This window comes from Polypterus senegalus, chromosome 9 (genome assembly GCF_016835505.1).
Source record: "Polypterus senegalus isolate Bchr_013 chromosome 9, ASM1683550v1, whole genome shotgun sequence".
In the NCBI taxonomy this organism is placed as follows: Eukaryota; Metazoa; Chordata; class Cladistia; order Polypteriformes; family Polypteridae; genus Polypterus; species Polypterus senegalus.
The window spans coordinates 78,279,207-78,292,292 of record NC_053162.1 but is presented as its reverse complement, the minus strand read 5'-3'; the positions used below and the strand labels follow the sequence as shown (position 1 = coordinate 78,292,292).

General features: G+C 36.1%; 1 protein-coding gene across 1 annotated transcript in view; it reads right to left on the bottom strand.

Moving 5' to 3' along the window:
• Nucleotides 1–13,086, bottom strand: part of LOC120534874 (polyamine-modulated factor 1-binding protein 1) — a 373,314-nt gene that overhangs the window by 110,829 nt on the left and 249,399 nt on the right. Inside the window, exons 11-14 of the mRNA XM_039762390.1 lie at nt 5,805–5,951; nt 3,969–4,118; nt 3,312–3,395; nt 488–793 (exon numbers count right to left, since the gene is read on the bottom strand). Of these exons, the coding sequence (XP_039618324.1) occupies nt 488–793; nt 3,312–3,395; nt 3,969–4,118; nt 5,805–5,951 (687 nt within the window). The remainder of the gene's footprint in view (nt 1–487; nt 794–3,311; nt 3,396–3,968; nt 4,119–5,804; nt 5,952–13,086) is intronic.

The window sequence follows — 13,086 nt, the reverse complement described above, 5'->3', positions numbered from 1 at the left end:
TTTTAACTTTTGCTACCTGTTTTAAGGTGTGTTTGTGAACTGACAGAGAGGTGTAAAAACAGAATCATTTTTCAGTTAATGTGCATCCCTTGCAAAATAATGTCAGTTTTTTTTATTCGTTAAGAATGACATTTTAGGTGCTGCCTTCACTTCCATAAATAAAAATCCAGGAATATGTCACAGGAATCATACTTGATATTCAAAAGTCAAATATAGTACTACGAACATACTATATAGAAGAGAAAATCTGTGCTGAAATATTTTACTAAGAATGGCTGAATAGATGAACACACCCCTAGTTGATAGAACTTCAGCGACATTATGAATTATAACTATCACATTATCACAACCACTAACCACTTTTGTGAGAGGCTTACACAAAAGTAAAAGCATTACATGTTCCTTGTATAAAACAACGCTTGGAGATTTTAAGGCTGAAACTGTGACCTACAGAACAGAATTGTTATATGACAGATCTGAGAGTCACCTTGGTCTGAAGCTCTCTGACTATATCTTGTAAACTTTGCCTTTCAGTTTCCAGTCTCTTGATAACATCTCCCTGCTGGTGGAAACTCCTTGTTTTATCAGCACAAACTTGTTGAGATTCTGCTAACTCCATTCGCAGCTCCTCTAGATCTTGATTGAGTCGAACCAACTCCTTTTCGGCTTCCTTGTGCTTCTCCTTCAACTCCCACAGCTCCCAGTCTCTCTCACTGCTCTCATTCTCTTGTGCACGACCGACACAATGCAGCTGCCTCTGCAATGCAGCTTCTCGAGATTTGCCGAGCTCAATCTAAATTGAAAACAAAAGTTGCCATCATTTTCTTACAGTCAGGAGATAACATTGGCACTTGTAGTAAAACAAATATATCTGGAGTTTTGTTTCATTAAAGTAGCTTTTGAAGTCAGAGGCTATATGTATCAAAGTATATTAAATATCAAAAATAGACTCCTGTTTATTCTTTCAAGTCATTTACAACCATTTACAATTACCAATCTGAAAATTAAGGTCATATCATACTATATATATAACTAAGCTTTGTAATCTACTAAAATGTTTTAAATACTTTTTGCAGGATACACTCATTACTCTTTAGGCATGATCAACAAACCTAACAATATTAAAGCTGCATAGCATAACAGGTACAACTCTGTCATGTGGAATCACAATGAAATTCTTACTTACAATATTAACAAAAATAAACAGCATACAAAATGCAGCATAACAAACAAACAAATCTCCAGTACCAGATAATATTTCCTCTCGAGTTCTTAAGGAGGCTACCGAGTACATATATAAACCCTTAACACATATTTTTAGGACGTCACTACGAGGTGGAGCATGCACTCATACAGTTCATTGCAGCACCCACCAGATGACAAACCACCTCAGTATCCAAAATTAGGACCCAAGTGCAGCCGTGCAATGGGTGACACCTTAAAACTATAGTAGTTCGAATGGAATGGAAGAGTGTGAGATTTTTTTAATAGTGGCTGGAGTGCCAATCCTGCCACCAACCCCCAAATTTTCTCTTCCAAGTTGGAGGACCTGCTTGCAGGGCGGGATGCAGGTTAACGTAATACCCAGGATGGAGCAATTGCAGGTTAAGGGCCTTGCTCAAGGGCCCAATGGAGTGGAATCACTTCTAGCATTTATGGGATTTGAACAGGCAACCTTCTGCTTCCCGGTGCAGATGCCTAGCCTCAGAGCCACCACTCCGCTCGAAGTCTCACTACGCACAGGGGAAATTCCAAAGGACTGGAATATTGCAAATATTATACTGTTATATAAAAGAGTGACAGGGAAGATCCAAACAACTACTGTATAGGCCAGTAAGCTTAATGTGCATCACAGGCAAATTAATGGAAGGAATAATTAAGGATAAGATTGAGGAGCACATGGCAAGTACAGGAGTTTTTCTGAACAGTCAGCATGGATTCAGAAGAGGGAGGTCATGTTTAACTAACATGCTGGAATTTTATGTGGAAGCAACAAAAGGGTATGATCAAAGTGGAGCATATGAGATTATTTATCTGGACTTTCAGAAAGCATTTGATAAGGTGCCACATGAGAAGTTGGGCGTCAAACTAAAATAAGTGGGAGTTCTGGGTGATGTTTGTAGATGGGTGCAGAATTGGCAGAGGGTGATGGCGCAAGGAACCTCTTCAGAATTGGCTGATGTTAAGAGTGGTGTTCCACAGGGGTCAGTGCTAGGACCACTGCTATTTTCAATATATATAAATGATTTGGATAGGAATATTAAGTGACAAGTGGTTAAGTTTGCAGATGATGCCAAGTTAGGTGGATTGTCAAATAATTTGGAATCCGTTAAATGACTACAGAATCACTTGGACAGCATTTAGGCTTGGGCAGATTTGTGGGAAATGAAGTTTAATGTCAGTAAATGTAAAGTATTACATATAGGAAGTAAAAATGTTAGATTTGAATGCACAATGGGAGGTCTGAAAAACAAGAACACACCTTATGAAAAGGATTTAGAAGTAATAGTTTACTCTATGCCATCAACTTCCTGACAGTGTTCAGAAGCCATTAAGAAGGCTAACAGAATGTTAGGTTATAAAGCACAATGTGTAGAGTTTGCAAGTCCAAGGAGGTTATGCTCAAGCTTTATAATGCAATGGCGAGGCCTCATTTTGAGTACTGTGTGCAGTTTTGGTCTCCAGGCTACAAAAAAAACATAGCAGCACTAGAAAAGGTCCAGAGAAGAGCGACTAGGCTGATTCCAGGGCTACAGGGGTTAAATTATGAAAAAAGATTAAAAGAGTTGAGCCTTTTCAGTTTAAGCAAAAGAAGATTAAGAGGTGACATGATTGAGGTGTTTAAAATTATGAAGGGAATTAGTACAGTGTATCAAGACTGTTATTTTAAAATGAGTTCATCAAGAACATGGGGACACAGTTGGAAACTTGTTAAGGGTAAATATCACACAAACATTAGGAAGTTTTTCTTTACACAGAGAACCATGGACACTTGGAATAAGCTACCACGTAGCGTGGTAGACAGTAAGACTTTAGGAACTTTTAAAACTTGACTAGATGTTTTATTTAGAAGAATTTAGTGGATGGGACTAGCGAGCTTTGTTGGGCTGAATGACCTGTTCTCGTCTAAAGTGTTCTAATGTTCTAATATATACAAGGAAAAATGCAGCATAACATATCTAATATTCTCAGACTTACCCGATCAAGTGTGACAGAAAAAAATAAAACATAAATAAAACACAAAATATAGGTAATTCTAATAACTATCAGATACCTTCAAATATAACATATTCAACACATATCTTTGTTACCTTGTGCTCAGCTGCTTTAATTGAATCCTGTAGATTCTTCTGCTCCTTTTGCAGCTTTTCAATAATCTCTTCTTTATGATTCAGCTACAAAATAGGTCACATACTATGTTATCACAAACAGATATCAACTATATTATATGTGGATAGCCCACAAATACAAAACAGAAAAATACCCAGTACTAATTTTAAATGTACATTAGTAACTTCATCACTACTACCTATTTCACTCTTGCTTACTGATTTCAAAATTATATTTAACAGTAGTTTAAACCTCTGCTTTCACAGTTCAGTTTCTTATTACAATGTATGAAAAAGATTAACAAAACACAGGGACTTTTCAATTCCCTGCTACTTTATTACAGTTCTTTACTTTTTATTCTACTGAGCCACTCATCAGAAATACACAAGCATCTCATCCTAAACAATGATAACTGGAAAGCAGAAATGAACTGTTACACCATGTGACATGGCAGCCAACAATAGTTTAATTGATAAAGAGTGCATACTGAATATTTCACTAAATTATTTCAGCACAATTCTGCCATAAATGCAGTGTCACTCCAATGCTTGAAAACTAATTAATTAATTCATCAATTAATTATCTGTTTTCTGATGTTTAAAATCTATATATCTTGCGAGTCATTGCTATTAACTCACTTGATGGAGAAGTTCGTTCATTTCTTTCAAATTGTCCTCTCTTTCTTCTTCCAACCTTGCCTGAAGGCACCCAACCTTTGCCTTCAAATTTCCACAAAGGTCTTCAAGTCTGCATCTGTCATCTTTTAGCTCCTGACATATTTTCTCATGCTAAAAGGCAGCAAAACATTAGAATTAGATTTTACTGGTCCCAGCTTAAAGAAGTTTATTTCATGTTTTGAGAATATTAAGTATCCTGTAGGAGAATTAAAACAACAAATAAGGTAAAATCATTTATATGTTGAGTAATTTTTAAAATGTTTTCACTTTTAAATGTACTAAATTCATATGGTGTTCTTTTCAAATATGCTGTATTAAATTAAACTGACAAAGTGAAAATAAATTTAAAACAAAATTCATAAACCTGACATTGATTTTTTATATTTATATGAAAAAATGTCTGATACAGTTCACCATTGTTTATATTTACTCATTTAGCAGACGTCTTTACTTAAAGAGACTTATAAAAGTGATCAACAAAAAATTGAGCAGGCATAGAACAATAGTGTTTGATTTATACTTTCATATTTCTGCTGTAGTTTTCTTGTGTCCATCCATCTGTTTACTAATCTTCTGAACTATCTTATCCACTGCAGAGCTGTACGGAGCTGAAGGCCATGGACAAAATGCCAGTCCATTAAAGGGTACTTTTATGTACACACACACAGACACATATACAGTGCATACACCCCAAGCCAATGTACAGGAATTCAACCATCTAAACAAACAGGTGGGAGAAAATCAGAGTACAATAAGAAAACCTACCTCAGTGCAGAAACAATAAGTAAAGTTCACAAAAACTGTTTTTGGCGCAGCAGTGCTAGCCCCAGCGAAACTGGGGTATACTTGTTACTTTCAACAAAGCAATTTTTTCTGTTTCATTTCATAAATTCTGTAAATGTATTATATTTTTTTCTTAATTATGTTTATTAATTATTTGTGGATATGAGTATGGAACAGAGCTGAAAAAGTTTAGTATTATTAAATGGATGTTTGTGTTTAAAGGTAAAGGGATTATGAAGAAGAAAAATCGATGGAATTATGGCATAGAAATGGACATTATGGATGTTCAAAAGCATCCACAGAAGTAATATTTGTTTTTACAATTTATAAAATGAGAGAAGCAGGTGAGAGATAGTAAATACCGGAATAGCTCAGTTGAGACAGCATTAGACTGAAGATCCCTGGTTTGATTATGGGTTACAAAAGGCATTTTTTGGGACAGCTTAACTATTAGCTAAACAAACAGGCTTGATGGACTGAACAGTCTCCTCTTGTTTGTCATGTTCTATAGTAAGCAGGAAACAACGCTGATGACAGAGATTTTGGCAATACAATTGATTTTGATTAAAGGATTACTAATTATCTCCTTAATTATAAGGATTAAACTAAATGAAGTAAATACACAAATAAAGAATACAAAAAGGCATGACTTATTTTTAATTGCCAATGTAAATTGTGCATAGGAAAATGTATTAATTTTCTGAGCTGACTTATTCCATGAGAGGGAGGTAATAAACAAGCCGGTATTTACAACTAAGGAATAGGGAAGGAAACTAGAGTGCCAAGAGAAAACCCGCACTTACAAAGAGAAAACATGCGAACACCACACATAATGCAACTGAGGTTTGGGATTTGAATCAAGGTTTCTGCAAAGTAGTAGAGCTTAACATTATAGGAGTGTGTCAGCCATTATTGAATTTGTCATCAGCAGAAAAGTTTAAAAGTAAGCCAGGTAACAGTAGGACTGTGATGCTTCATGATGCTGCTCTTCACACTGTTATTGCATCAACCTACCCTCTGGGTCACACTGTGCAGTTCTTCCTTTTGCCAGCTCAGATCGGCTTCCAGTGCTGTTGCTATCCTCTCCCTGTTGCTCAGTTTTTCCTGTAGTTCTTCACATATGTGCTGCAGCTTTTGGAGTTGAGAGTTTTTTTCAGATGTCTGTATGCCAGAAAAGAAGAAGAATCAATTACTGCGGAGCATTTTTAGACACAAATGAAACATGGCTTTGTGCTTTCTAATGTTTCTGCTGTGTGTCATTTTCTAAACTTATATTTTAGTACTGCCAAGCAGGTACAATTACAATGATCTAGAAAGGTGTCATTTTCATACCATGAGATTTAAACATACTCTTTAAACTACATGATTAAATAAAGGTTATTCCCACTGGTCATGTGGCCGTACTGTTCCATGTTGACATTTGCCTTTGCCATATGGTAACAGTTTCATTACGTAATATGAATTAACATTATGTACAGCACTTGTAATTAAAAACATTAAATACACACTTTTTCATTCACTGCTCTCTCAGTCTCATAGCCCTAAAGCTGTGGTTTCCATTACTCATCCAATAGTAGAGCACCTGAGTGAAGCTACACTATGAACACAACAAGCCTTGCGATTTTTGCCGACAGGCTGCTATTGACCAGAATCGAGCGGCAGGCCGCCAGCGTGTGTTTTTTCCCATCGAAAAAAGGGTAAAAATAACAGGAACAAGTTGTCGGAAATGAAATTTCAATTCATCCAGTCCCTTTATACACTTCTGCGGGAACTCACAGTGGAGAGGGGGATCAATAGTGTTTAGACAGCAGAGCAGATTTTCTAAGCGCTGGATCAATAGGAAAGAGAGAGAAAAAATACCCTGGCTTTTCTTTAGGTGTTGCAGTAAATACGAACAAATCAGTGGCCTTAGGCTAAATGGATTGACCAGCTGTTTCCGAGTTCTACGCTGTAAATAAAGATCTATTCTGAACGCTTAGGCTTGGGGCCCATGGGGGAGGGAGACATGGCGTCTCGGCAACTACTACAGCAACCTGGCATACACACAACAGTCTATGCTATTGAGAAGAAGAGTGTCACTATTTACTACTTGTGGCTTTAAAATAATACAGAATACCTTGTGTAGAATCACCTTCAGTATATCGCTCCAAGTGTCTGTTCATTTTATAGCCTAACTAGGACACAGAAATCCAAAAAGAATTGCCCACTGAAGACAGCATAGCTTAACATGCAGCCTCTTGTTCATATTACAAGCCACCCACTACTTGGGCAGACATTCCGGGACTCATGCTATTGTTGCCAGAAGGTGTAACAGGAGAAGAAAGTGAAATTGAACAAGAAAGATGTCCTAACCTTTAAATATGTACTGTACCTTTACGAAATATGACAAAAATTACAAAAAAGGAAAAATATTCATACAAAATTAATTTATGGTAAAAAAACAAAACAAACAAAACCAACACTTTAAGTATGTTTCCACAATCCACAAAATGTCTTTTTCGTCTGGTCAGAAGAGGACACATGAAACTACAGTGCAATGTAATGTCTGACCAAACATCTACTGGTTACATTGTGCCACCCATCCATCCATGACTAATTTATTAATGTAATACTGCTTTTAAAGTTATAGGGGATTTTTTCATACTGTGAGCAGCAGGTAGAGTCCTCCCCACGAGATTTGAAAATCAGAATAGGAATAAGTTTCACATTACTTTCATTTGTGCTGCTTTGTCTGGTGTCCAGTGTTAATTAGGAACTGGTCATCTTTAGATTTTTAAGTGGAGATTTACCTGTTCATACTGTGAGGATGAATACGGCTGTGAATTAGACCAGCCTTAAAGTTTTCTTTTTCTTCTTGAAAACGTGGAGTGGTGAAGAAAAAGTTTGAAAAAGTATGCAGTTCTCCCATGATACCACCACTGCCTACATAATTCAGTTCAAAGTATCAGCAAGCCACTGCTTTACCCAAAAGCAATAGATGCTACAGGCAGGAATTCAGGCAAGGGACATCAGTGTGCACAGGGACTACCCGTCCATATGCACATTTCCCATTCACAATGAGCTGCCAATCAATATTTATTTATTAAGAATATATAAAAATAAAAAAGAAGGCCATGAAACCATCAGTGTACCAAATGTATGCCACTTTCTACCCAGCATGGTTTTATCTGGATGTCACACAGCACAGCTTTTTATGCTTTCTTCAATAAAAAAGGTATAAATGGCAGTAAAGTATGCACAAATCAGCATTAAATATTTAAAACAAACCAAGTCATTTCCCGAATTCTTGAAGGCCTTACTTATTTTCTCTAATAGGATTTGTTAAATATTAAAACCACAGTTACATACAAATGGCAGACTACAGTAGGAAAGCACTCCTTTCATAGTAGCTGATCAAAACCCATTTACAGAGACCAGGCATTAGATGAGACATCAAATCATTAATGCCACTAGTTTTAAGCCTTCACAGATCAGGGAGTTGTTTTTTGTCTTGTTATTTTAAAACAGATTTATCCTTTAGGTGTCAGAATTGAGTCCCATCAAGCTGTATAAAAACAGGCAGATTAAGAGACCTGCAGCTATGGGCATTGTATTGGATGAGGGAGTGAGGGGAATCATCTTATTTTCCTAGCTGTTTGATGCCATATGTGACAGGTCAAAAGCATTTCTTCACTGGGTCATTTATACCAAAATTCAACTGATTTTCTATTTTCTAGCATAATATACTTTATGTTGTATGCTACTGTAGACTAGAGGAATTATAAATGATTAATATACATGCCATCCATTTGACCTTCTTCCAATAACACCATCATCTTTAAAGTCTCACATGTCTGTCGTCCATTTTCTTCATGGACCACTAGGCAATTCTTTAACACTACATAGATGCACCTCACATTGGCAGTCCCCAATTAGCTGAAACACTGCTTCCAAGTGCATTCCAATGAACTAATCAGTGATTCATCATAAAGGCCACAATAGCCTACCACAATGATGTCTGAGGTTGTTTTCTATCACAGTTTGCTGCATTGTTCTGAACAAGTGTGTGTGTGTGTGTGTGTGTGTGTGTGTGTGTGTGTGTGTGTGTGTGTTAGGGCATTGCTTCAAATATGAATAATGAAAGCACTCTGGCATTCAGAAGCCCTGGGCTATTCTCTAAGTGGTCTTTACTTTAAAAATACAGGTGCCCTCATGGGATATAAAAATGCTGGGACAAGCTACATACAGAGGTCTGAAATATACATATTTATTTATTTATTTGCACTCACTGTATGTATATTTGGAATAAGATGCATGATTTAGTAGTTTTAAAAGTTCAGCATCTATAGCATGAAGAGGTTTGTAATGGATTCTTCCGTATACTTATTATTACAGGCAGCTTTGAAATCTACTTCAGTTTACAGTCTAAAATATAAATGTACAGAATCATCACACGTTCCATCCATCTTCATTAACCACTTACCCTGATCAGGATAAATTAATGAAAAGTATCTATGAGATATCCGTTCAGAAACAAGTCATATTCATCCTCATTTAAACACTGAAAACAAATTTACAATAATTCCTTAGAATGATCATTTTTAAAACTGCTGTTTACTAAACTGCAACCCCCTCAAATTTAGAAACTGACAAGATGACGTGTTTAAATTCAAATGTCAGACCTTATTGCATAGACAACTCATAACCAGAATTGTCTCCACTACACAAAAATAATTGGTCATTTTATAACGCTAATAAAAAAAAAAAAAAGAAAGCTTTAACATCTGTGGCACCAGAAGAGCTTAGGATGAGTTATGAAAAATTAAGGCTTTGCTCTCCAAACCCCAGATAGCAACTCTTCTCGTAGACAGGTTTTACTGTTCAAATAAAATGATCGGTCCTTAAGTGCATATAAGGGTCATCTCTTTACAAATAAGGACCACTTAAACAGTAGCTTATCCTGAACCATACTGTTTTACAAGTGTTGGCCCTGCTGTTTCTCTCTGAGTGACATTGTTCTAACATTAAAAGAAGCTGTGTTTTTTTTTTGTTGTGTGCCAGCTTGCCTGTGTGCTTTTTTATACATCTGTTCACCAGCTATGATATAATGAATACAGTAAACAACGCAGCCACAACCTAGATGTGGAAGTACAAAAAAACAAATAAAAAAACAAATAAAAAAACTCCTGAGCTTTTTCAAAATTAATATACTCTAAGGATAAGAATTCTCATAGATAAAATAATAATATGGTTTTCAAAAAGCAGTCCATTTTACACATTAAGCAGAGTAATCCAATTTTGGATCTAGGGCTAATCAGACATATTAGATATTTTTTTATCTAGCTGACACCTTTATCCAAGGCAGCTTACAACATCCGAGATATAATTGGTTAGATTTATCTTGTTTCTACAATTGGAGTACAGGTAAGTGAAGTGACTTACTCATGGTCACAGTGTCAAAAGTGGGATTTGAACCCAGGGTTTGAAACTCCAGACTTAACCAGTACGTACTGTAAATTAACCTGGAAAATGTCGATATGTAAAAGATCACTTAGGATGTTCAAATTATTTGGGCTGTTGGAACATCTCCAGCATATTTACCCTTTAAATTTTCTACAAAGGTCATAGTGTCATTACTGTCACATAACTGTAGATAACTGCCAAGCTTACAGCTTTCAAATCGTTTTACACTAACACATACTGGTCTGATTATAGCTAACACAGTGATGTGTATGTTAGGCACTGTATATTCAGAAAGAAACAACAGAACAATACAACACATCTTTATGGATTCTACTCTTTTTAATGTATCTGTAAGGGGTTTACAGGTCATCATTTTTTTTTTTTTCTCTTGTATTTTACAATGGCTATTCCTATGTTTCAGGTATCACGGTTGTCCCATTGTTTGTCCGGCTGCAGTGGTTAGAAGAATGTTTGCAAGTTCCTTCATGGGATTTCTCCTGGCACTTCTGTATCAGACATGTGCTGTTCATGTTGATTGGTTGCTGTCTTGTGTTCAATGCTATTAAGATAGTTTTCAGCTCTCTTTGACCAAACAGCAGACTATGTAGGATTCACTAAATTGAAGGATATTCCTTTATTTAATTCATCTGGAATTTTCCAAATTCCTTTCCAGTGCTGATGCTTATTTTGCAAGACTGTCAGTCATCTTTGTTTTTTGGCTCTCATGTACACTAAGTGCATTGTTTTGCATTCTGCATTCTAGATTATAAGACATTTGCAACTCACAGACACCAAATAGGAATCAAAGCCAAAACATCCATCCGTCCATCCATTATCCAACCTGCTAAATCCTAACTACAGGGTCACGGGGGTCTGCTGGAGCCAATCCCAGCCAAAACAGGGCGCAAGGCAGGAAACAATCCCCGGGCAGGGCGCCAGTCCACCGCAGGCCAAAATATCCCATTTTAAATTTTTTTACATCAATTAATGTAATTGGATTTCTCTAAAACTACATATCACTTATTTTGTTCAATTGTAAAATGTCAACTCAATACTAACATAGCTACTGTATTACAACTTGTAGTGTAATCCTGTGAAGTGAAGCCCGGCCTACACTTGAAAGCTTGAAAGTGCTGCAATATTTGTTGTTTTCTATAAAACCACAAGCAAATGCCCACTTTTTGACAGAAGACTTTGTGATAAAGGTGTCTGCAGATTCTTAAGTTGACAATTGATGATTATTACTCAGTGGAGATGCTTAGGTGCTTTGGGATCTTTGAGCTATGGGTCTCCAGTGAACTGTCATCATAACACTTATACCAGGCTTTGGGAGGCTCCTGAGTGTATACGTATAATTTTTAAATGTGCTGTTTACAGTTTTTTATACAGTATCATTAATTTATAATATATGGTATAAGGGCAAGGCATAGATAGAGTGTTTGTGCTACTCTGTTTTAGTAATATTTTCCCATTTAATTTGGCACAAATTAAATAAGGTGAAGTGTGGAATAATGATTGGTATCTAGTGTTATTATTATTATCATTATTACTAATTTATTTAGCAGATGCCATTATCCAAGGGTACATACAAAGCAAGTACAGTAATGTAATAATCAAAGCATGACAGAACAAAATATAAAAAACAAACACATGAGAGCACAACCACTACACAATTACATATATCTACCACTAGACTAAGACAAAAATATATATCCTAAATTTTTTGTCAGTACAACAGCAGGCTATCCTGCAGAAGAGAAGCTAAGCAGATTCAAACTATTTAATGAAAAGATACGTTTTCAAAAGACGCATGAACACAAGTAAATTGGGATAGATAAAGGGAGATCACTTCACAGCTTTGTAGCAACAATAGGGAAATATTGTCCAGTCTTGGCATGTGTGGCAAGAGGCCGCATGGTTCTAAGAGCATTAGTGACAGAAAGCAGTATTGTCTCAGTACAGTAACCCTTGTGGAATCCATATTGCCAGACAGAAACGAAGAGAGTTGCTTGTAAACTAGGCATTCTAGCCTTGGACTATAATGGCAGAAGGGAGACAGGGCATTCATTTTTAACGGCAGATGGGTTGAGAAATGGTTTCTTGAGAACAGAAAGTTCCAAGCCAGAGTTAGCAAATGTGGGGGAAATGTGCAGGAATGTCTTCTGTGATATGAACACAAAGTCCAGAAATGAATCTTGCTCTATGCCTTGTGATGCTTGGATCTTTACACTTTGTGACCCTGAGTAGGAATATACAAGGTAAGAACAGACACATGAATGAACAAACAAGTAAATTACTTAACTAACTAATGAATGAATGAATAGGTCACAATGTTCTATTTGCAAAGAGGCCTGGAAGGTAAAAATTAACAGCACTATACATCTTACAGCAGCTTGCTAGGCTTTCTGTGAGGCTTCATTGCTCATAACATTTTAAAAGAAGCCTGAAAACTTTTTCTGTTATTTAACTACTCACTATTTTAGACAGATGAAGGTGTATTTCATTGTGCTAATGCTGATTTTACAGGATTGTCCACCACTCTTAATGTACTTTAAATATTCTGAGTATGCATTGGGATGTTTGCAAGCTTTATCTACATGTCTCTCAACGTATTGGGTTCATTTATTTTCATAATATAATGATGCAGTATTTTTTTTTCTTGTTTTAGTGATATTTTATTTCTGATCCTGCAATCTCCCAGGACATTTTGTGAGAATGTTTCCTATTGTATTCATATTTGATTCACAAGATGCCTTGTAATTGTACTTGCTGTGAAAGGTGCTATAGAAAATATTGACTGAGTGAATGACAGGGATAATTAATTTAAATCAAAATAATGAAACCTCCTACATTA